This window comes from Sorex fumeus, unplaced genomic scaffold (assembly GCF_029834395.1).
Source record: "Sorex fumeus unplaced genomic scaffold, SorFum_2.1 ptg000037l, whole genome shotgun sequence".
In the NCBI taxonomy this organism is placed as follows: Eukaryota; Metazoa; Chordata; class Mammalia; order Eulipotyphla; family Soricidae; genus Sorex; species Sorex fumeus.
In genome coordinates, this window is record NW_026606094.1 from 60,663,931 (window position 1) to 60,688,552 (window position 24,622).

The 24,622-nt window shown below is 37.1% G+C and overlaps 1 protein-coding gene across 1 annotated transcript in view; it reads left to right on the forward strand.

Annotated features, from left to right (window-relative positions):
* HDAC9 (histone deacetylase 9) overlaps positions 1-24,622 on the forward strand; it is a 1,023,935-nt gene that overhangs the window by 708,009 nt on the left and 291,304 nt on the right. Inside the window, exon 14 of the mRNA XM_056118063.1 lies at positions 12,242-12,419. Within this exon, the coding sequence (XP_055974038.1) occupies positions 12,242-12,419 (178 nt within the window). The remainder of the gene's footprint in view (positions 1-12,241; positions 12,420-24,622) is intronic.

A 24,622-nucleotide genomic window follows, 5' to 3' on the forward strand; every position in this document is an offset into this window, starting at 1 on the left:
CTCCCCTGTAGGAAGTGACCACAGTTCCACGTCTGCTGGGCTCTACTTTGCCTGCAAGCATCCACTTTGCAACCGGGGGTGGGCCTTTTCTGGCCGCTGTGTTTGATTGGTTTCTCATCCCCTCCGGCCTCTGCTCTGAGGCCTCCATCTCCTGAAGAGCCGGAAGCTACTCCACATGCCTCACGCAGGGCCTGATTCAGCTTTGCCTTGGGAGCAGTTGTGACGCCTCAATCCGTAGTTCTTCGCATGCCTTCCTTGCTTAGACAACCCTAGTGTTTTCATGTTAAAGAAACGCCTAAAAATATTGCCACATGAGGCTGCTCAAGGCCTTCAGGACGAGGAGAAGTGTTGTCTTTTTCCTCTTCCCTTCTGGAGCTAGGTCCCACAGAGTCTGTTTTTCTGGGAGGTTCACCTGGAAGGGAGACTTTGACCACTTTTGCTTTGCAGTGAAAACTCCCATCACATTGAAAATTGCAGGGGTACAGTGCCTCGTGGATGTTGTTTTCTTTGTGTATATGCACTGTTCTCTCGAACATCGTGGGCGGGGGGGGGGGGGGGGTGCAATTTTGCACACTGCCTGCCTGAGTGCCCACCTGACACGACCTTGGAGATGCTGGGATCCCTTTCAAAACTTGGGTTATATTAAGGTCCTTGTCAATATTAAGGTGCGCAGTTAAATCCTCATTCCATCCCCAGCACCACAAAGGGTCCTCGGAGTACCACCAGGAATGACCCCCATGCACTGCCATGTGCAGTCCAAAATATACCAAAAGTAAAATGACTCAGAATGGCTCTCAGCTTGCTTTAAGAAGAGACTGTCCTCAACAGGTCATTGGAGACTTCAGGGTCCGGAGAATTGGCCTCATAAAGTCCCAGCTTCCTTACCTGTTCCCAGGGAGCTGAACACACTTGCATCTACCCCAGCCCAGCTCAAAGGAGTCTAGTTTTAAGTACTCCCATGGGCATGTTGACCGCATTTTTTTTAAGTCAACAATACTCCAATCAATGACGCTTTCTAGAAAAAGAAATTTTAAAATAAGGTTGGGAGTTGTTATGTGCATGTTATTGAACTTTCATGCAAGCCAAGTTCTCAGCTGCCGAATTACATCTTCGAACTGTGCCCAGGCTTCAATGGATTTCTGTTTTGGTGCAGAGGGAATTAATTTCTTATATATGCTGCCTATCAATCCCTGTAAGATGCTTCGCAAATATCTTCTCCCAAGCACCACTCTAGCCTTTTGTATTCGGTGGTAGATTCTTTTGCTACGGAAAAGCTGTTAGACTTTCATGTAGTGTCATTTTGTTTATTCATGGTTTTGTTTTCTTGCTTAAGGTGTTTTTTCCAAATATTGATATTGTGATATCCTGTGATATTGGGGTCTCGGAGTGTGTCACCTTTATTTCCTTTTATGTGTCTTAGAGCTCTAAATCCAATATCCAAGTCTTTATTTCACTTTAATTTTTGTAGATGGTATTAAATTGTGATCTGGTTCATATATTTTTGGAATGTGGCTGTCCAATTTTCCCAGTGCTGTGGGTTAAAGAGGTATTTGTACCTTTCTTCTTTGTATGTTCTTGGTTCCTTTTTTATAGATTAGACATCCCTATGTGTGAGGATTTATATTTGGTCTCTCTGTTGCTTTATTTGATGTGCTTATTTTTGTTACAATAACATAATGTTTTACTTGATGTTTCTTGTTAATATAGATTGAAGTTGGGGAGCATGATGTCTTTCTCTTTTGTTTTTCTCTCAGTACTTTTGTTTTTTAGTCATTAAATGTTTCCACATAAATTTTAGGTTTGTTCTAGTTCCTTGAGGATTACATTGGCATTTTGTAAGCGATTGCTTTATTTTTGTATATTTCTACAACATGGCTATCTTAATGATGCTTATTCTTTCAATCCATTTACATGCAGTTATTTGTTTTCTATTTCTCTTAATAATGTCCTATGGTTTGGGGTACATAGGTCCTTCCCCTTCTCTGTTTAGTTTTCTCCCAAGAACTGTAACTTTTTTGGACCCAGATTTGAATAAGAATGTTTTCTAATTTCCATTTCATTCATTGTGTATACAAATTAAATATATGTATATTAATTTTGTACCTTCCCATTTTTTAAAATTCATTAATTATTTTTAACTGTTTTTATGGAGTCTCTAAGTTTTTTTGAGTATATTGTTATGTCATATGAAAATAGTGCTAGTTTTTTTTTCTTATCCATCTCGATTCATTTTATGTTGTTCCTTGCCTAACTGTACTAGCCAGGACTCTCAAAATTATTTTTGAAAAGTAGTGGTGAAAGTGAACAAGAAATTCTTGTTTTGCTCAAGATAAACTTTTGGTTTTCCACTTATCTATTCTTCTTATCTATCTTTTCTGTTGATAAAACTGATTTTGTTATTGTTGTTATTGAGATAGAAACAATTAATTGAGTTGGACTGTTTCAGAAAAACTGAAATTTGGGAAAACTATCAGTACTGACTACCACAAAATGAAGGGTATCTTTTTGTTTACCTCATATATATATGTGTGTGTGTATATATAAACATATATATGCATGTACATATATGTTATGTGGTCAGTATGTGTGGCTATACTGTATATAAATATAATTTAAATTTTTCAATAGTATATACACACTCAAAAAAAAACCTTGCCATTTTAATCTGCATGCACACTTGTATTTGTGTGTGAGTGCGTGTGTGTGTTTGTGTGTGTGTTTGTGTGGCTTGGGGGGCACACCCGAAGGTGCTTAAAGATCAATCCTGGTTCTGTGCTCAGGAATATAACTCCTGGCAGTGCCTGGGGGACCATATGCGTGATGCCAGGGACTGAAACAGTTTCAGCTTCATGCAAGGTAAGCACCATACTTGCTGTACTATACCTCTAGCCCCCTCAGTAACTTTCAGATATACAATTCAGTGACTCAATATATTAGCATAAACAATTCTCACCATAATTCCTCTCTAGAACTTCACTTTCTCAAATTAAAATACTAACTCATTGAACTAGAATCAATTCTTTCTCTTTTCAGTCTCAAATAATGTTCATCATACTTTTTTTCCTAATAATTTGACTTCTGTCGGCATAGGCACAACATATATGTGGATTAATAATATATGTCCTATGAGACTTGGTTTTCTCATGTGCATAATTTCTTCATGGTTCACTTATATCATAGCAGACATTAGAATTTATTTAATTTTTAAGGTCATATAAACTTGTTCACACTGCTTTAACATAGCAGGCAATTCTGTAATTATTACATGCATGCTTAAAAGAAAATGTGTTTATTTTCTACAAAATTCTGCATATCCTCAAGCTGGTGAACATGTCATAGAGGCCTATCAATTGTTTTGTTATAAATTTGCTATAACCTCTTTCCATAAGGTGACTTGAATGAGAAATGTCAGTGTTTTTTTTACATATTTATGTTCCTATATATTATGTTTATTCTTATGTATATTCTATGTATGTATATTCTATGCATATATTATACATATATATATTTTTTAAGTTTAGTAGTGTTATCTTTAGTGAATTGAAGTTCAGTGAATTGAACTTTTGTGTTATTTTATATGTGCCCATAAATAGTTTCTAATATTCCCTCCATTTCTATTTTGTATGTTTTTAATATGACTGTACAAAAGCTTTACTCCTTTTTGTTGTTGTTGTTCGAGTTTTCCATAAATGTCTTCATAGAAACTTAATTTAATCTGATTCTGCCAAAGGATATAGCCTTTTTACTTTTTAAATTTAATTTGTCTTAGTTTAACTAGTAAATTGAGTACATTTATATCAGCTGTGTTTAGTGATATATGGGCATTTGTTTCTAGAATGTTATTCTGTGAATTGTATTTGTTCAGCTTTTTCAATGTATTATTTTCTCTATTTTTAGATTGATTGTTTCTCAGCTTTGCTGCTTTTATAAAATGCGTTGTCTACTTTAAATTTATTTTCTACTTAACGGGTACTTTAAATTATTAACATGCATGTTTAGCCTTAAAAATATCTAAAATTAGCCAATATTTCTACACCCATGCTGAATAATACAAAGACTTTGGAACATGTAAGTTCTCATTAGCCCCTGGCATCTTACAAGATAACCTCTAGGGATATTTATGATTCTAATTTTCTGCTATAAAAGCAAGACTTCTGAAATTCAAAACACTAAGAACCCAAAAGAAAATTAAATTTGCTTTTAAGACCAACAAGGAAAACCATATTCTTTTTTAAAATGGCTTTAGAAATAGAGTTTTAAGGGGGAAAGTATATTTTTCTAATTATTTTCCCATGATCTGTTTCATCCTTTTACCTTAGTCATATCTTTCATTAAAGTGGATCCAATAAATTTGATTGTTTAAATAGTTATTTATCTCTTTTTTATGCTGAAATTTTGTTATTGTATTCATTATATAGCACACATTTACTAACCACTCACATGTTTGAAAACAAATGATTGTAACCATCTAGAGCAAACAGAAAACCCAGAAGCTGTAAAATAGACCCCTGAGTATGGGAAAGCCAAACCAAACCAAACAGAAACAACCCCCCATATCTCTGCTACTTAAAACAAAAACCAAAACAGAAATTTGAAATCCCCTTAACCCAAGGGCTTTATCAACTCACAATCTCCATTAGTAAGTCACCCGAAAATAAATATTTCATTAAGCAACAACATTGTACTTTTTAATAGAAGAGAAACTCAAGATCTACTCCTAGCCATCAGATCGATGGCAATTCTTATGCCAACTTCGAGAAGGCCAGGCCCATGACACTGATACCTCACTAGGCCTCATTAAAAAATTTACAAAATAGGCACTTTTGTGAAAGTAATTGGAAGCTTTTATCAGTGGGTGAACACAAACAATGTTTGATCATAGTGGCCTGAGACCACTCCATACAAGAAAAGATTGTCTTACACATCTTAGAAACCTGAGATTTTTTTCGAAAGGGGAAAGTGACCAACCAAAATACAGTCACCAGTTAAATCACATGATTAAAGAAAAACTAATAAATGCATTTAAAAAAAAGACTAAGTGTTGTATATTTAACAGGTATTTTACCAAAAAAAAAATTGGGGACTGAATATTTATTTGCTTAATGTACATTGCATATCCCCAGTAGTATTCACAAATGGGATATCTATTTAATATTTATTTATTTATTGTGCTTACCAAGCAGTGCTCAGGAAGCTCCTGGGCCAGTCCTTATGGCTGACTGGGCCTGTGCTTTATTGTCAGGGCCTGAGATGCTGTATTCAGTTGCTCAGGGTTACAGGGGCCACACTTGGTGTACTCAGGGGCCTCCAGGGCTGCTTGCCTGGAATTATCCAGGTCAAACAGGGTGGACAGCCTGTAAGAGTTGCCTCTTAACTTCTGTACTGACCCCTGACCTCCTCCAACTAAATTTTAATAGCAATACATTTAGAACTGCTTGATATGAGGAAAAATTGCTTTCCTACTTTGAGGACATAAAATTACCATGGATGAAATTATATCATTTTTTTTGGCTTGTAAGAAACAGAGGCTTAGTGATACACTTTAATCAGTTTCAGCTATAACAGAAGAACCTTTATTTTCCAACCTCAGGAAGGATGCTTTTATTTCGTGAGGAGTAGTAGCCTCTGAAATAAAAGTGGCCTGCCATTCTGCGATTCTCTAATACTTTGGAACCTGAGTGCACCATGGCAATGTGTGCCTTACTAGTTTGTAATGATTTGTCCTACACATTAAAAGAATGACCTATTTGCAAAAGCTTATAATTATAGACAAAAATTCTGAATGTGAATACATTTTTATCTCTTTCATAGTCCTGTTTTGACATAAAGTTTAAAAAAAATATTTGACCAGGGCTGAAGAAACCGTATAGCAGATAGGGTGCATTTTAAAATTTTTTTGCATGTAACTAATGTGAATTCAAACCGTGGAATCCCCAAATGGTCCCCTAAGGGTCCCCTAAGTCTTACTAGGAGTGGTCTCTGAGCTCAGAGCTAAGAGTAAGACCTGATATCATTGGGCGTGCCCCCTGCCAATTTTATTTTTGTCCCATGTCTGCTCTTAGCTCCAGTGATTATGAATTTATCCTAGTAAAGTACTTAAAAGGTTTAACTATTTATTTTAAATTTAATTTATATTTTTCTTTTTAAAAATGGTATAGTATGAATACTGTCCTTTGATCATTGCTTTTTCTTGTCTCTATATGCTTATGTGTTTCATTACCCATACCTTTGGTAATTTATGTTATGATTATAATATGCTTTATTTTTATTATCCTTATGATAAGCTTTTAAGCATGACTGTATCTCCCCGTTTTATTCTTATTTCTAGCATATATTTATTAACACTACTGCATGGGAAACACTTCATGGAAATATACGACTGATGAATCAAAGCTGATATCTTTATATAACTTGTTAGATGTTTTAATTCGAGTGTCAACACATAAAATCAGAAGTCATACAAAATCCACTTTTTATCTTAAACCTGGGCTGGAGCAATAGCACAGCGGGTAAAGTGTTTGCCTTGCAAGCAGCCAACATGGCCACCCCGAGTTCAACTCCTTTGCCCCTCTCGGAGAGCCTGGCAAGCTACTGAGAGTATCTCACTCACACAGCAAAGCCTAGCAAGCTACCAGTGACGTATTCGATATGCCAAACACAGTAACAAGTGTCACAATGGAGACATTACTGGGCCCGCTCGAGCAAATGGATGAACAATGGGAGGACAGTGACAGTGATCTTAAACCTAGAAAGAGTATTTTCTTATGCATACACAATAGATATCGGAGGGATCTTACATTGATGAGTAATCACTATCACTATCACTATAACCCTGTTGTTCATCAATTTGCTCCAGCGGGCACCAGTAACATCTCCATTCATCCTTGCCACATGCTAGTGTAGCCCGATGGCATATTTGGGGGCTCTTTCAGAGTCAGGGGAATGAGAACTATCATTGTTACTGTTTTTGGCATATCGAGTATGCCACAGGTAGTTTGCCAGGCTCTGCCGTGTGGGCGGGATACTCTTGGTAGCTTGCTAGGCTCTCCGAGAGGAATGGAGGCTTTTGGGGAAACCTCTAATCACCTTTACAGGTGTTCCTAGTCAGGCATATATGCGGTCCAGATACTCTTGGTAGCCTACCGGGTTCTCTGAGAGTGAGAACTAGATAATAAGAGGTCGCCTGGCCACATTTGCAGCTGCATGCTTCCGGGAGCTTGGTTTTATAGTCTCTGGAAATTGGCCATTTATGGGGTTATACGGCAGTTGGTGGGTGTAACTGTCTAGCTACTGGAAGACGAGGGATCTGGGTGGAGGAGGTCCAGTCCCGAGCCGAGAGTCTTGGAGATCTCAGCCCTGGGTTCCACACACCTGGCTTCCTCTGCAGGTTCCTTTATGAGTGAGGCTTGTCCTAGCATGTGGAGAGTGATCTCAGCATGGCTGTGTCTGTGGCTGGGTCCCGGAGGTCTTCAGCTACCAGTGCTCTGCTCAGGTCAGAGAGGAAAACTCAATCCGCCCCCTCCAAGGGGCCCCAGTGAGGTTAGCCAGGCACGGGGCAGAAGACTTTGTGTTGTTCTCCTCCAGGAGCTTGGTTTTATAGTCTCTGGATCTTGGCTGTTGATGGGGTTACATCAACGAAATGAGAGCCAAGGGTGAGAGCCCAGGGGGTCTTCCTAGAGCTATGACCTCTTGCTTGTTGGAGTGATGGCTTTGGGATTGATTCCCTCTGAGAGGCAGATCTCTCTAGGCCCCCACTGTCGGTGCGCTGGCTGATTTGGCTGTGACCTGGGTGAAGTTGTGTTGATGAGTAAATATTGGCCAAATTACTAAAAAAATAATTAATTGATTTTTCCTATATTTGCATATTCCTAATAGCAGAGACTAGCCATGAAGAATGTTGCTTTCCTAGTTGTAAAGTTCTATTTATGATGCATGGAACTTGTCAATCTTATAAGTTAAAAAACTTAAAAACTTATATTACTGTGTGTTAAAGAGTTGCTGTATAATCCATGTGAGGCAATAAATATGCACCACTGATAAAACAAGAAAACTGGTGGTGTTTTTAATGTAGACCTCTTATAGTATTAAGTGATTCATTAACAGATAAAAAAATCTAGTAATTTAAAATATGGTTAAAAAACTGCAAAAGACCATGGCTTTAAGCTTTCCAAAATATTTTGCATCTTTTTAATATACAAATATTCAGCTTCAAGAAAGCATAAGGTGGGACCAGAGCAATATCACAGGGAGTACGGAGCTTGCCTTGTACATTGCCAACCTGGACGAAATTCCTGGCATCCCATGTCAATCCTGGAGCCCACCAGGAGTGATCCTGAGCACAGAGTCAGAAGTGAGCACAGCAGGGTGCGACGCCCTCAAAAAAACATACAGTAAGAGACTAAACATAGCAAGATGTGACTTCACATATATATTAGATCTAAATATGTGCAAAAATCATTTTAATATATAAAGATGGCTTATGTAAATCTACATATACGCATCAAACGTATGTACAAACATGTATGAGTACATATAACACTTGTCTCCCTTTTAGCCTGCCTAATTCCAAATTATATTTTATGTCTCAAATGAAACCTACTTTTTAAAAAATAAAATTCCCTCAACCTCCACATAGGAACTTATTTTTATAGGTTTTTATGCTACCTGTATTTTCCTATTAAAAACTTGTATTTTAATTCTGCTATACTTATATCTGTTTGGTATCTGTATCCTCATTGCACAGTAAGGACTGAAAAGACTAATCTCAGCAACAGAGTGCCTGGCATAGAGCATGGGTTCAGTAAATTGTTACTTCATGCCGTGCTTTCAATGTATAAAGATGATAGCAGGGAAAATGAAAAAGTGTGATGAGAATTTAATGGAAAGGAAAAACACATTTAATGGAGCTCAAAAGCACTTCCGTGTAAAACCTAAAGTGGAACTTGTAGGATATGTACACGTTTGGATGTGAAACTTCAGAGGCTCCATGAAAAGTAAAAGGTAGATTGGTAGAAGCACAAATGATTGGGACCATGATCACTAGACAGTAATGATTACTAGATAATAGATTCAGTGCCCAGAGCCGATTGGTCTTTAGTGAATCACAGAAGGTTTAAATTAAAAATTTTTATCACAGTAAAACAGAGTATTTTAACAATGACATCATCATAATAAATACAATATATGCCAATATAAGTATAACATGTCATTTTAATTTTTTATCGTTGAAGGATCCTCAGTGAGTACCAAGAGTCTACAAAAGTCAAAATACAGCTATGTGAATGATGTTTTTATATTGTAAATAGCATTTTGGTTAAAAACTGGCAAAGGAATAGAATAAATTCTAAGGCTGGAAATATCATTGGCTTCCAATCAAGCAGATTCCAAGTGATAGGCTCAGAAGGGTCTACAAACTTTAGTTTATCTCTAGAGACTTTTTGTGCCCATTTCTTGCTGATAGGAAGGGAGTGAACAGGTTGGTCATAGAAGTAGTGTGATCATGAAGAAACTTTTTCAATTATTTTAAATGACGGTCAAAGAATATTTCAGAGTAGGAAGAGACAGACACGATTAATATTGTAAATGCCCAGTTATAATTTTTCTCCCACATTTTAAATCACATATGCAAAATCTAACTTTATCCCAATAAAAACTGTCAGATTTCTGGTTGTTTATTGTATTTTCTTTGAGATCTTTGAATGAAAGGACTGAATTTGTTTTTGCTAGGTTTACTGTTGCATTCTCTGGACATTTAACACGGAGATGCTCAAGAAAGCAAGATAGTTCAACTCTTATAAAAGTCAATTAAATTAGAATTATTCCCTGACCAAGCCATCCTAATAAGTAAAACAAACACAAAGACTGAGTATATGGCAAATGTCTTCAAAATGTTTGTTGGAAGAATTATTTTGCAGGACAAAACAGAAGTACTAACATACAGATACATGAATTACAACATACCTTAAAGTTAACTTGGAATGGCTTTCTATTCTAAGTTGGAAAATATTTCCCTAAGATCTATAACTATATATTTATAATTATCACTCTCTTTTTTCCCCTTTATTTTATTTTATTTTTTTTACAGTTGTAAATTTATAATTTTTTGTGCTTTGGTTTCAATTATACAATGATCAGATACCCATCCCTCCACCAGTGCCCATTTTCCACCACCATGGATAATATCCCTCCCACCCCCATCCCCCCAACCCCCCGTCTCTGTGGCAGGGCAATCCCCTGTTTTCTCTCTCTCCTTTTGGGTGTTGTGGTCTGCAAAAGAGGCATTGAGTGGCAAACATGTTCAGTCCATAGTCTACTTTCGACATGCATCTCCCCTCCTGGGAGGATCCTCCAAACATCCTTTATTTGGTGCTCCCTTCTCTATCTGAACTGCCCTTTCCTCTAGGATACCCGGCTGGCCTCTAAGTTATGGAGTAATCCTCCTGGTGCTGATCTCAGCTATTCTTGGGTATTAATCTCATACTTTGTTACTTTTTATCCCCCAGATAAATGCAATCTTTCTATGTTTTGTTTTGTTTTGAGGCAACACTCAGTGGTGCTCAGGCCTTACTCCTGGCATTGTGCCCAGGGATCACTCATATCGGGGCTTGGGAGAGCATATGTGGTGGCAGAGATTAAACCCAGGTCAACCTGTGCAAGACATATGCCTTATCACTGTACTATCACTCTGTTCATCATGTTTTAAGTTTAAAGTTTGTGTGTAATGTTAACTTAGAGAAATTATTATAACATAACAACTGCTGAATATGCATTCAATGTAATTATATTAGATAAAATTTAGCATACTCACTAAGTACTTTTATTATGGTACAGAGTTCCAAGCCTTGTGCTAGCAATGTAAAATGAGTGTGTAATATAGGTTGTGTTCTGGTGGTTAAACTTAGAAGAATGTTGAAACTTCTTGTACAGGGTTAATGCTTACTTCAAGTCTTAAAAAGGTAAATGGTAACTATGTGCATTAAAGATGAAGAACATGTGCAGTTTTTAAAGGAATTAGAAGAGTATTGAAATTAAAGTTGAGGAACTTGAATCTTTGGAAATATCCATTTACTTCTCAATGATATGTGATGGTGACGATCATCTTTTTTTTTAAAGCAGTATTCAGATATTTTTCATGTTTATTGTGAACACAAAATAAAATAAGAAAAACTGAGAAGTTATGAATTTGCTGAAGAAAGGAAATACTGTATAATATTGATAGTTAAATGTGTAGCTTAACTATGTTGTAGAGATAGTCTTTTTTGTAGACTGGACTAGGTGTTGCTTCCACATACTTCCCCAATCTCATTCTTTGAGTCAATAACTTGAGAAGTATGAAGATTGATCCCATTGTTAAATCTCTGAGAATGTACTTAATACTTTATGAAAGAAGTTAACAACTGTTGTGCTATTAAGATTCTTCCAACAAACGTTTATGATTCTCAGGGATCACTCACTCATAGTGGGTGATCCCTGAATAATGAAGAATGAAAGTTGTCATACTAGAGCTACTGAGTTGGTGGTTTTAAAGGTTTTTTTAAATAAATTTAATTCACATTCTGTCCTCCCGTTGTTCATCGATTTGCTCGAGCGGGCCCAGTAACATCTCCATTGGAGACTTTGTTGTTACTGTGTTTGGCATATCAAATACATCACGAGTAGCTTGCCAGGCTCTGCCGTGCGGGCAAGATACTCTCAGTAGCTTGCTGGGCTCTCCAAGAGGGGCAGAGGAATCGAACTCAGGTCGATCATGTTGGCTGCGTGCAAAGCAAACGCTCTACCGCTGTGCTATTGCTCCAGCCCTTATTCACATTATTCCTGAAATAAATTTAATCTAGGACTTTTAGAATTGAGCTCACTGATAGTTTTACCTTTCAGCTGAGATGCCCTCCATGGTAAGAACCATATTCAAAATGTTCATAGCAAGATAGGAAGCCGAAGAAACGTTCCCCTGGAGGTTAAAGGTCTGTTTCTTTCAATCAGCTCAACTGTCAGGTCTCCTGCCATCACCCCGTCCTTGCCCAGCCAGACAGGTCCTGGTTCTGGTATGAAAACATCTGTTGAATGAATTTATTGACTGCCTCTTTTTTTTTTCTCTCCCTTTCTGTTTTTTTTTTCTTTTTTCCTTCACACCGTTTATTATGTCTCTGAACTGATGAACTTAATTTGTTGACATCTCGCTCATAGTGTCTCTCTCATTGCCCGTCTCATGTTTCTTTCTACTGTGCTTTTCTCTTGGCAACAGCCGTTCCTGGAACCCCAGCACACACGTGCACTGTCGGTGTGCCAAACTCCGCTGGCTGTGGTTGGTATGGATGGATTAGAGAAACAGCGTCTCGTCTCCAGATTGCTGTCCTCCCCTGCTGCCTCCGTTTTACCTCACCCAGCGATGGACCGCCCCTTCCAGCCTGGTTCTGCAACTGGTAGGAATCCTTGAAGAATTCCACTAATAGGCAGACTAAATGCGCCATTCTTGTAAGATTAACCGATTTAAATGCTCCACATAACTCCACTGGCAGAGCGTTCCGTGTTAACTCAGAGCAACACAAATTTTGTGAGGTTGTATTGGCCACAAGACAAACAGCACATCTGATAAATCTTGGGCTTAGTATTAATAGCCTCATAAATTGTTATCATTCAAAGGCCTGGAAAATGCATCAACAGGTGCACAGGTCCTTTTTGGAAGCAAGTATCCCTACACAATTTTTAGTATTGTTCCTCCATCTTTTATGTCCTAGTAATTCTGGCCATTAGGAAATTTATGGTGCTCAGCTTCATTTCACCCTCAAGAGAGCTTTTTTTTTCCCCCTTTTTATTTTTCCTTGTTGTTTTGTTTTTTTTCACTGTTTTTTATTTTTGGTTTTCTTTCTTTCTTTCTTTCTTTCTTTCTTTCTTTCTTTCTTTCTTTCTTTCTTTTTTTTTTTTCTGACTTTTCAAGCAAGTGACTGAGGGGAGAAAATGGTGCCAAAACAAACATTGCTCAACTTTACATACGTTAATTCCATTTCCATTTATTACTGCATCTTTGGGTGGAATATTTGACCAACCTCTTCCTTTGCCTACAGCTGTGTTTAGTATTTCAGAACCTGGCTGCAGAGGAAAATAAACTAGATGATTCTAAGGCCAGCAGAAGGTCAAATCTAGACACATACACAAAAGTGGTGCTATTCTCTCAACACAGAATTGGTGTTATAAATATACATGCAGATAAATATTCCTTTTTGTCTGCTGAAACCTGTTCTTGTCTCATGTTTTCAAGCTACAACTGATCAAATAAAAGTTATGATCACCATTAGGAACTCATCACTTGGGTACATATAACAAAGAGTATTCTCATATGTATTTTCCCAAAGGTTTTCATAGTCATCTGATTTAATTAGTTTTTGGATCCAGAGACTGTGGCTTCTGTGAATTTAGGAAAAACTGTGTTTGGCAAAGTTAAACTAATTTTTCTGAAATAACATTCCTAAGTTTTGCTACCATCTTTTATTTAGAATTCAAGTGGTAATGTTATTTGACATTAACAGACATCATAGTATTCATAGGAAGTACTTTCTATAATGTGGTTTTGTACCCCAGGCCAAGATTCCATCCATACTGGGAGCTAAAGTTTGGGTATATTTGAATGTATTTCTTTTACCACATTAGCCAATGTCTCTGACCCTTTTATTATTACTTTTTTAAAAATTGAAGTAAGGTAGTTTCTATTGCACGAAACTTACTTAGAATGATGTGAGAGGAGTGGAAAGGGAAATTTGTTCAAGAGAGAACACAGGCTTCTCTAGAGTGACTCAAAACAAAACAAAAAATCTAAATGAACAAAAATGTCTGGCCCAGTGGGCATTCCCACCAGCAATGAATGGTCTCCCTTTTTTCCCACATCCATGCCAATACTGGCTGTTTTTGTTCTTCATGATATGTGTTGCTCTTGCTAATGTGAGAAGATATCTCGTTTTGATTTGCATTTGCCTGACAATAGGTTATAGAGAGCATTTTTTCATCTACCTTTTTGCCATCTATAAGTTTTCTGTTCATCCCTTTTTTAAAGGGATTTGACATTTGGTTATTTGTTATTATAGCATTCTACCAGTGCTTTATACATATATATGTCATGGGCTGGAGCGATAGCACAGCTGGTAGGGCGTTTGCCTTGCACACTGCCGACCCGCGCTCTATTCCTCCTCCACTCTCAGAGAGCCCAGCAAGCTACCGAGAGTATCTTGCCCACACAACAAAGCCTGACAAGCTACCCATGATATATTTGATATGCAAAAAAACAGTAACAACAAGTTTCACAATTTGTTGTGAGATGTTTCTGGTGCCTGCTCGAGCAAATTGATGAATAATGAGAGGACAGTGCTACAGTGCTCTCTCTCTCTCTCTCTCTCTCTATATATATATCTTGAATATCAACCCTTTATCCTATAAATGGTGGTCTAACATTCCTTCCCAGCATGTGGAATTTTTTTTTTGTGGTCATTTTTTTCCTCTGTGGTGCAGAAACTTCTTGATTTGATATATTCCGATTAGTTTATCATTGTTTATTAATTATTACGGTATTGCTAATGAATTACTTAAGTTATATAAAAATTATATATCTGCACAGAATAAAAACCTATTTATGTTCTATGTTAACCTTAAAAATATTACATCCTTGCCTTAAAAATTAAAACAACTCAAAAAATAAAAATTAGATAAATTTAAAAATATTAAAATGATTCAAAAATTTCTAAGAATGATACATGTGATTCATATAACTATCAAGAACTCCTCCATTGTTACTGGGATAAAAAGCACTTAGTACTCTTTCAAAGCCAAAAGGAAATGAAATGTGTTCTGTTTATTCTTCCACATATTATTGTGCCTTAAATTCAAACATAATTTCACCTCTAAACTGTATAGTCTGTGATCCACATAATATCAAAAATCACTTTGTCATTAGTAATGATATTAATTTCAGAAGATAAACTCTTAAAGACTCTTTTTATACTATGTCTGAAAATAAGTACTTTTGTAATCATTATAATCCTTTCTTTTGGTTTGTTTCTATCCATTGTTGATCACTGTCACTGTCACTGTACTCCTATTGTTTATTGATTTTGCTCGAGGGGGCCCAGTAACATTGTGAGACTTGTTACTGTGTTTGGCATATCGAAAATGTTACGGGTAGCTTGCCAGGCTTTGCTGTGCAGGCGAGATAATCTCAGTAGCTTGCCAGGCTCTCTGAGAGGGGAAGATACATTAATAAAAGCATCATTAAAATATGTTCTTTAGGGAATTTAGTTGAGTTTTTTTGGAGGAGGCCAGCAGAAGGTATAGGCCCTGGTGTTCACAGCTTATTCTTGGCTTTGTGCTCAGGGATTACTTCTGGCAGGCTCAAGGGACCATGTTGGGTGTCAAGTATCAAATGTGACAAGTATGTAGCCTGACTGTCTGCGTGCAAGTTAAACACCCTACCTACTGTACTATTTGGTCCCTTGAAATTTATCTTTTTTATTCCAAAATAGGGTTGTGCGATATTTTATTAACTTTTATTATTAACTTTTATTTTTACTATTTACTTTTGTTATAAACTTTTATCATTTATTATTAAGTTCAACACACTTAATAGTTGTTCTGCTATAAAGTAGCTCTTTGGGCCGGTACACAGTCTTTGCATGCAGGAGACCCAGATTCAATCGCTAGAACCCCAAAAGGTCCCCCCAAAACCTTCAGAAAGCCAAGCCAGTAGTAGACTCTAAGTACCATTAGGTATATCACCAAAGCAACAACAAAATAGGTAAGAAAAATTTGTCGTGAACATAGATGACAATATAAGTAATTATAAAGTATATAGTTATATAAGTTAATTATAAAATTATGTTTATATAATCATACAATCATTTTATCAATTATGTTATGTAATATATCAATCATATAGTTTTAATATCAATACTATTATTAATATGACTATAAAATTATAATTGGGCTGGAGCAATAGCACAGCGGGTAGGGCGTTCGCCTTACAAGCGGCCAACATGGCCGACCCGAGTTCGATTCCTCCGCCCCTCTCGGAGAGCCCGGCAAGCTACCGAGAGTATTGGATATGCCAGACACAGTAACAACAAAGTCTCCAATGGAGACGTTACTGGGCCCGCTCGAGCAAAATTATAATTATATATGATTATATAAGTAATTATGTAAGTTACTTATATTAAGCAAAACCTAATTTATTTCTAAATATACAAACAAAAGTTTTTATGGAGTAAAGATGAAACCAAAGAAAAATTAATAAAAAGTAATATTTGAGAGTTTTGGAAATTGGGAAACTTAAAAAAAAATGGCAGAGCCACATCCGTAAATGCTCAAGATTTACTTCTGACTCTGATCTCAGGAATTACTCCTCACGGTGCTCAGGGGACCAAATGGGATGCCGGGTATTAAACCCAGATCAGCTATGTGTAAGGCAAACAACCTACCCTCTGTACTATATCTGCAGCACTGAAATTGAGCTTTTTTTAAAGAAGATATAAAAGCTTTGATTGTAAGGAATATTAGTAAATTTGAATGTGTTTGCTAACCAAAATTACCTTTAAAGAAACAAAAGCCAAGAATGGGTTGGAGAAAGTTCAAGCCATCACATATGGGCTAATAAAACTAATTTATCTAAAACATATAAAGAGTTACCACAAATCAGTACAAAATGACAGCAACAAAGTAGGAAAAATGGGACAGGACAAGTTATGTCACTGTACCAGTGACAAAAGAGGTCATTCATATAGTTGTCAGATGAAAAGGGGTTCATTTTCATTAATCATAATGAAAATGTAAAATAAAGACACAATTATTATCATAGGACCACAAATGACAAAACTATATTAAATGTTAAACATTTTTTTCGAGAATTTGAAGCATCTGGACCTTGTGTTCAGCTGGTAAAACTGGAACCCGACACACTTTGAGACATAGCATTGCATTTTTTATTAAAGTTGAAGATATCTGTCTCTTGGGACCAGATAGTACAGTGGCTAAGGTGCTTTTCTTGCATTCAGCTGACACTGGTTCCATCTCTGGCACCACAGATGGTGCTCCAAGCATAGCCAGGAGTGATCCCTGAGCTGAGTTGTGAATAATTCTTGAGTAAAGCCATATATGGCCCACTAACAACAAAAACAAACAAACAAAAAGAAAAGTGAAAAATAGTAAAATGTTTCTATCTATGGACTCAAATATTCCACGTTTAGTTATATATCCTCCTTATTAGGACACAAATGAAAACAAGACATAAATTCAATGATACTCATAATATAATACAAATCTGAAATCAAACCAGATGTCCATTTAAACCTGTACAGTGAAAACACAATCTGTGGTATATTCAGACATTGTACAATCAAGGAAATTTTTTGAGCTATAATATACTATACAAAACATTAGATAAGCTCTCACAAACATGATACAGAGTGAAAGTAGAATAACAGAATAATACTGTATTATACATAATTCCACTTCTATGAAGTTAAGAAACAGATAAAAACTACTTAGAAATAGTTGGTGAGGGGCTGAATTGATAGCACAATGAGTAGGGTGTTTGCCTTGCATGCGGCCAACCTGAGTTAGATTCCCAGCATGCCATATGTTCCCCAAATACTGCCAGGAGTAAAACCTGAGTGCACACCCAGCAGTAACCTCTGTACATCGCTGGTGTGATGCAAAAAAAAAAAAAAACCCTTGGTGAGTCAATAATGGAAAAATAAATATATGAAGAGGTTTTCAAACGCCACCATTACCCAATTTCTTAATTGCCATATTGCCATTTGAAAAAGAAAATTAATCTTATTATTAAAATAAAATTATTTAATACTAAACTCAAATAATTTTCAAACCATGCTATTCAAAACTTCATCCTTCATCCTCAATAACCTCCTGGGCTTTTATTTTTAGTGTGAAGTTTGATTACTATTTTAATCTCCTTCTTTGTAACTGATTTATATAAATTTTCTAGTTTCTCTTGATTGCATATTGGTTGGTTGTGTGAACCTATGAAATGATCAATTTTCTCTAGGTTCTTCAATTTGGTGTGTAAAGTTTCTCATTGTAGTCTTTAGTAACCTTTTGCAATTGCACACTATTGAAACTTCTCCCCTTTACTTACTTGTTCTATTTAATGTAATTTTCTATGGTTTTTTTCTGTATTATTTTTAAGAGTTTTTGAATTTTATCCATTATTCTGAAAAGGGCTGGAATGATAGCATAGAAGGTAGGCAATTCATCTGCCTTGCACACAGCCAAACCGGTTTTGGCCTGGCAAGCTACTGAGAGTATCTCGTCTTCACGGCAAAGCCTGGCAAGCTACCCGTGACTTATTTGACATGCCAAAAACAGTAACAACAAGTCTCACAATTTGTTGTGAGACGTAACTGGTGCCCACTCGAGGAAATCAATAAACAAAAGGACAGTGCTACAGTGCTACAGTGGTACTCTGTAAAGTTAGGTATTGGCTTTGACATTTAGTCTTATCTTTTAAATTATATTGACCTGTTAAATTGTTTTCAAAATTTTAATTTTGTTTAGCTCTACTCTAATTATTATTATATCCTCCTTTTACTGACATCAGGCATTTTTCCCCCTACTTCATTTAGGTATGAGGTTAAATTTTCTGATTTTTTTCTTTTTGAAGTAAGCTGTACTTTTTTGTCTGATAATTTGTAAAATTGAATTGCAGTGAGATACATAGTTTTAAAGCTGTTCACGATTGATTTCAGTCATATAATGTTCCAATACCCATCCCTTCACCAGATACCTGCCTTTTGTGTAATAGTTGGTTTCCATTTGCATTCTTTTGTTTGTTTCTTCTTAGTTTTTGTTTTCTCATGACACTTATTTTGACTTGGAAGCAAAAAAATTCAATTTTTTATGACTTTCTATTGTTAATCTCTTTCCTATATTTTATGGTGTGTGTATGTGTGTGTGTGTGTATTTTCCTTATTTGTTTTCTAAAAAGGTTTTTATAAAGCAGTTCTCAGGGGACCCAAGGTAACTCATTGCGATTCTAGAGGCATGCAGTGAAGGAGCTCAGACGTAGGCCTTGCACATTCTAGACATGTATTCTATCACTTAAGCTGCTTCCCTAGTTCTCTGTATTTCATGTTTTTATAGTATCTTGCTGTTTTCTAGCATGGTTTCTTTGCCATTCATCTAAACCCTTTAGTGATTTCTTTGAACCTTGTGGAAATTAAATCCTTTAACTATTGTTTTCTAAAAACAGTTGTTTATTCTTTGAATGAATCTGAGTGATATTCTGCCTGGATAGAGTTTTCTTGATTTTAGATCTTTTCCACTACGTATTTTCAATATAGCAGACCAAGTCTTTCGGCTTATTGAATTTTGTTGATTGATATACTATTTTCACTATTGAAGGAAATCTGAAGCCATCCTGATATGTGTCACTTTATGGGGAGCCTGTTTGTTCCTTTCTGTAACTTCAGGTTTTTTTTCTATTAATTTAAAAAGTACCTATATGACAAGCAGCTATAATTACTAACAAGCTTCTTTCTGCACATCAATAAATACTGCAATTATCTCTATTATTCAATTATTATTGTTTCTTCTTTTTTCAAGAGCAAACCAAAATTTTTCTTCTGCTGTTTCCTCTATGTTACCTTTGATTCCATGCATCTTTGTTTGTAGTTAAGAGCATTAATTTTTTCTTGAAATTGAAATTCACTTTTTTGACCTCTGGTATTTATATTTTGCTAATATTTACTTTATTACCTCTTAATAATTATATTTATCACTTTTCTTCTTTACACACATTACTTTATATTTCTCATCTTTTAACTTTGAATTTCTATCTTATACATCTAATTCAATGTCTTTTTATAGTAATAGTTGCCACAATGTTTCTTTTTTATAAACTGGGTTTGTTAAGCTAAGTAGAAGGAATAATGTAAACAGTTTTGGTAGAATATTTTTTAAGCCCAGGTTTTTTATATTGTTTCCCCCACTCTCCCCTGTATATTCTTTCTTAAATATAGAGAAATATTTTCAGATATTTTTCTAGCTTGTAAAGCAAATGTACAGTAAACTGAATATGACTTACTTTTTAACTGATTTCGTATTGTATGGATGTCCTCCTTCACTCTATAATTGAACTGAAACACAATCTAAATCCTTTGCCCTAATAGGCTTTTACTTATAGAAGGTCTAAATTGGATCTCTTCTAATTACTTCTTCTTTAGCTATAAGATAGTTTGATAAGAAGATTTAAATGGATACAACCTATACATGTTAGAACATGCATTTTGTCCATATAAAAGAACAATTTAGAAAATTTTGAGCAATCATCACTGTCACTGTCACTGTCGTCCTGTTGGTCATAGATTTGCTCTAGCGGGTCCAGTAACATCTCTATCATGAGACTTGTTGTTACTGTGTTTGGCATATCGAATACATCACAGGTAGCTTGCCAAGCTTTGCCGTGTGGGAGAGATACTCTTGGTAGCTTTCCGGGCTCTCCGAGAGGGGTAGAGGAATCGAACCGGCTCAGCCGGGCCGGCTGCGCATAAGGCAAATGCCCTACGGCTACGCTATCACTCCAGCCCATGAGCAATCATAATGTGAATATTACATTTACTTTCTGTTCACAGAATTGAAAATAGTATAATCTAGTGCAGATATAAATACTTCTCTAAAAAGATATTTTGACAATTATTATTGGTATTGTTAAAGTAAAGGTCCTCCCGTTGATCATCGATTTGCTCGAGCGGGCCCAGTAACGCCTCCATTGGAGACTTTGTTGTTACCGTGTTTGGCATATCGAGTACGTCACGGGGAGCTTGCCAGGCCCTGCCATGCGGGCGAGATACTCTCGGTAGCTTGCCGGGCTCTCCGAGCGGGGCGGAGGAATCGAACTCAGGTCGGCCATGTTGGCTGCGTGCAAGGCAAACGCCCTACCGCTGTGCTATTGCTCCAGCCAAGAGTTTTATATATACACTGCACTGTAGCACTGTCCTCCCGTTGTTCATCAATTTGCTGGAGCAGGCCCAGTAACGTCTCCATTGTGGGACTTATTGTTACTGTGTTTGGCATATCAGATACGTCGCAGGTAGCTTGCCAGGCTTTGCCGTTCAGGCGAAATACTCTGCGTAGCTTGCCGGGCTCTCTGAGAGTGGTGGAGGAATTTAACTTGGGTAGAAATGGTTTAAAAAAGATCACAATAGATCTTACAAATAAAATAGAATTTCTAGAGTTTTTAAACATAGAATATCATCATATTTGTGTATACCTCACCTGTATGCTACATGATATGTTAAATGTGATCAAATGAAATTGCTGGTAAAAAAAAAACATAATGAGAACTCAATAGCTACTGAGTCTACTGTATCTGTAACTCTGGGGAGAAATGTTATGTTTTATATATATATATATATATATATATATGTATATGTGTTTATACACACACACACACACACATATATATATATATATATATATATATATATATATTATGCTGTAAAGTTGGGTTAACCTCTTGATCCTAGAAGGTATTTACTGTGTTACTGATCAAATAGCTGGGAAGGTGTGAAAACCTCAGACAGTTACCAGAGAAGCAATACACATTTGATTATTATGAATTTGGAAATCAGCAATTGTAGGTCTAAAGAGTCTATGCTCAACTTTTTTTTATAGACTAAGGTGCATTGTAGTCTAACAGTGTCTTGTGAGACTGGGTATAAACCTGAAGAAATGAATGAATTCTATGCATGAATGAATTCCTGAATGTAATCAATTCTATGACTGAATTATATGCCATGTACATGATCTCATTTAATAAAACTGAAAACCAGAGGAAACACAGTGTCTAAGCTCGTCTATAATATTTGTATGGTAGGAAACAGACTTCTAAAGTTTGAAATGTAGGTATAGACATTGTTTTGAGGGTTCTTTGCTTGGATAGATAATATAGAGGGTAGTAAGGAGAGACAGTGCAGAGGTTAAGGCATTTGCATGTGGCTGACTCCAGTTGGATGCTTGTACCATAGAGAGTCCCCCTGAACACTGAACACTGTGAGGAATGATCCCTGAATACAGAGCCAGGTCTAAGTTTTGAGCACCAAAGGTTGTGGTCGACAACAATAATAACAATAATAATAACAGACTATATTTTCCAGAATCCTGACTTAAACTTTTATCCCATTAGTCAAGAAAAATTCATTGGATTGTAAGTGGTAACCAGTGGGGCGGAAAGGGTAAAGAAAAAGTAGAATTCCATATGAATTCCAGAGAGAAGAGCAGACTTATTTCTCACCCCATCAGTCTTTGTTTATTGGGGAAAAAAATAAAAGTAAAGAAGAGAGGAAAGAAATGGAGATGAAGGATTAGGTTAAAATCTCACCTTTCAGTCTGCTTGTGAACACCTCATTGGTACATCATTATGATGAGTAAGTGGAAGGTTGTGGTTCCAGAATTTATTTATTTCCACTTAAATTCAAATGTCTTTCCAAGGGCTCCTGGCCTTGGTATTATAATTTTCAAATACTTCACAATAATTTTCAACTACCAGACCTGCTTTATGAATTATTTTTTGTCACTGGTTTGTGATAAAATACTATTAACAAGGGCTGGAGCAATAGCACAGCGGGTAGGGCATTTGCCTTGCACACAGCCAACATGGCCAACCCAAGTTCGATTCCTCTGCCCTTCGCAGAGAGCCCGCCAAGCTATCAAGTATCTCGCCCTCACAGCAAAGCGTGGCAATCTACTCATGACATATTTGATATGCCAAACACAGTAACAAGTCTCACAATGTTACTGGGCCGCTCGAGCAAAATCGATGAACAATGGGAGGACAGTGACAATGACAGTGACTATTAACAAAGGAAAATTACCATAAAAGTGAAATTAGATATTCCAAGAGGTAAAACTGAAAAACATTAAGTAGATTGAGGCATTTTTAGACTATAGTTTTAAATGAAGCAGATATTTGATCACTTGATCACTTGACTTCCCGTTAATCATTGATTTGCTCGATCGGGCGCCAGTAATGTCTCCATTCATCCCTGTCGTATGCTAGTGTAGCTCAATGGCACCTGTTTGTTCTAGGAACACGAAGAGCCTCAAACTGATCATAAAGGGTCTTGTCAAAGAAGTCTGACCATCTTGTAGGTGGGTGGCCATGCGGTCTTTTTTTAAAAAATTTTTTCCCACTGTGGATTTATTTATTTTTTTTATTAATTTTTATTAGTGAAACACCATGAGGTACAGTTGTAGACTTACAAATTTTTGTGCTTCGGTTTCAATTATACAATGATCAAATACCCATCCTTCCACCAGTGCCCATTATCTACCACCATGGATCCCAGTATCCCCCCCACCTCCATCTCCCCATCCCACCCTGCCTCTGTGGCAAGGCATTCCCTTTTGACATCCCGTGGAATCCAGATAGTAGTGGCTCTAGTCGAGCGGTCATCTCCAAATCTCATTATGTGTCCAGCCCATCTGATTTTCGATGCCTTGGCAAATGAGACAGCATCCCTGATTCTTGACCGTTGACGGAGGTCGGAACTCCAGATTCTTTCTCTCATTTGAGGGAAACATGATACTCCAAGCATAGCTCTTTCAATTCCTCTTTGGGAAACCAAAGAGGAAGGCCTGGCAAGCTACCCGTGATGTATTCGATATGCCAAACACAGTAACAATTGTCACAATGGAGATGTTACTGGGCCTGCTCAAGCAAATCAATGAACAACGGGAGGGCAGTGACAGTGACAGTGACAGGGAAACCAAATAGCATTCTCATCCTGTTTTCATAGGGTCCAGGTCTCTGAAGCTTATGTTGATGCAGGAAGAATAGTGGAATCAAAGAGATGTGCTTGGAGCCGGAGGTTCTTCGTCCTCTTAGCTATTTCTTCGACGCTCTTGAAGGCGCCTCTCTCTTCTTCCTGCGCAACTCAGGTGCCAGGTCATTCGTCATGTTGACTTCTTGACCTAGGTACACATAACTGTTGTGTTCAGAGATGGTCGTTCTGTTGAGAGCGAATGGAATGTCAGGAACGAGACTGTTTATCATAAACATTGTCTTCCAGAGATTCAGTTGGAGTCCGACCTTTCCACACTCACAGTCGAAGTTGACCAGCACTTGTGCCGCTTGGCTAATGTTTGGTGTTATTAGAATGGTGTTATCAGCAAGGACTGGAGCAATAGCATAGCGGGTAGGGCATTTGCCTTGCACGCAGCCAACATGGCTGACCCGAGTTTGATTCCTCCGCCCTTCTTGGAGAGCCCGGCAAGCTCCCAAGAGTATCTCGCCTGCACAGCAAGGCCTGGCAAGCTACCCGTGATGTATTCGATATGCCAAACACAGTAACAATTGTCACAATGGAGATGTTACTGGGCCTGCTCAAGCAAATCAATGAACAACGGGAGGGCAGTGACAGTGACAGTGACAGTCATCAGCAAAGCAGAGGTGGTGTAGTTGCCGACCATCTATCTTCACTCCCATTCCTTCCCATTCCTGTCATTGCATAATGTTCTCGAGGGTGGCACTGAAGAGTTTCAGTGAAATGGTATCACCCTGCCGAACCCCTCTCTTGACATCAATGATCACTTCTTTGTAGAATGGTGAGATCCTGGTAGTGAATTCGTA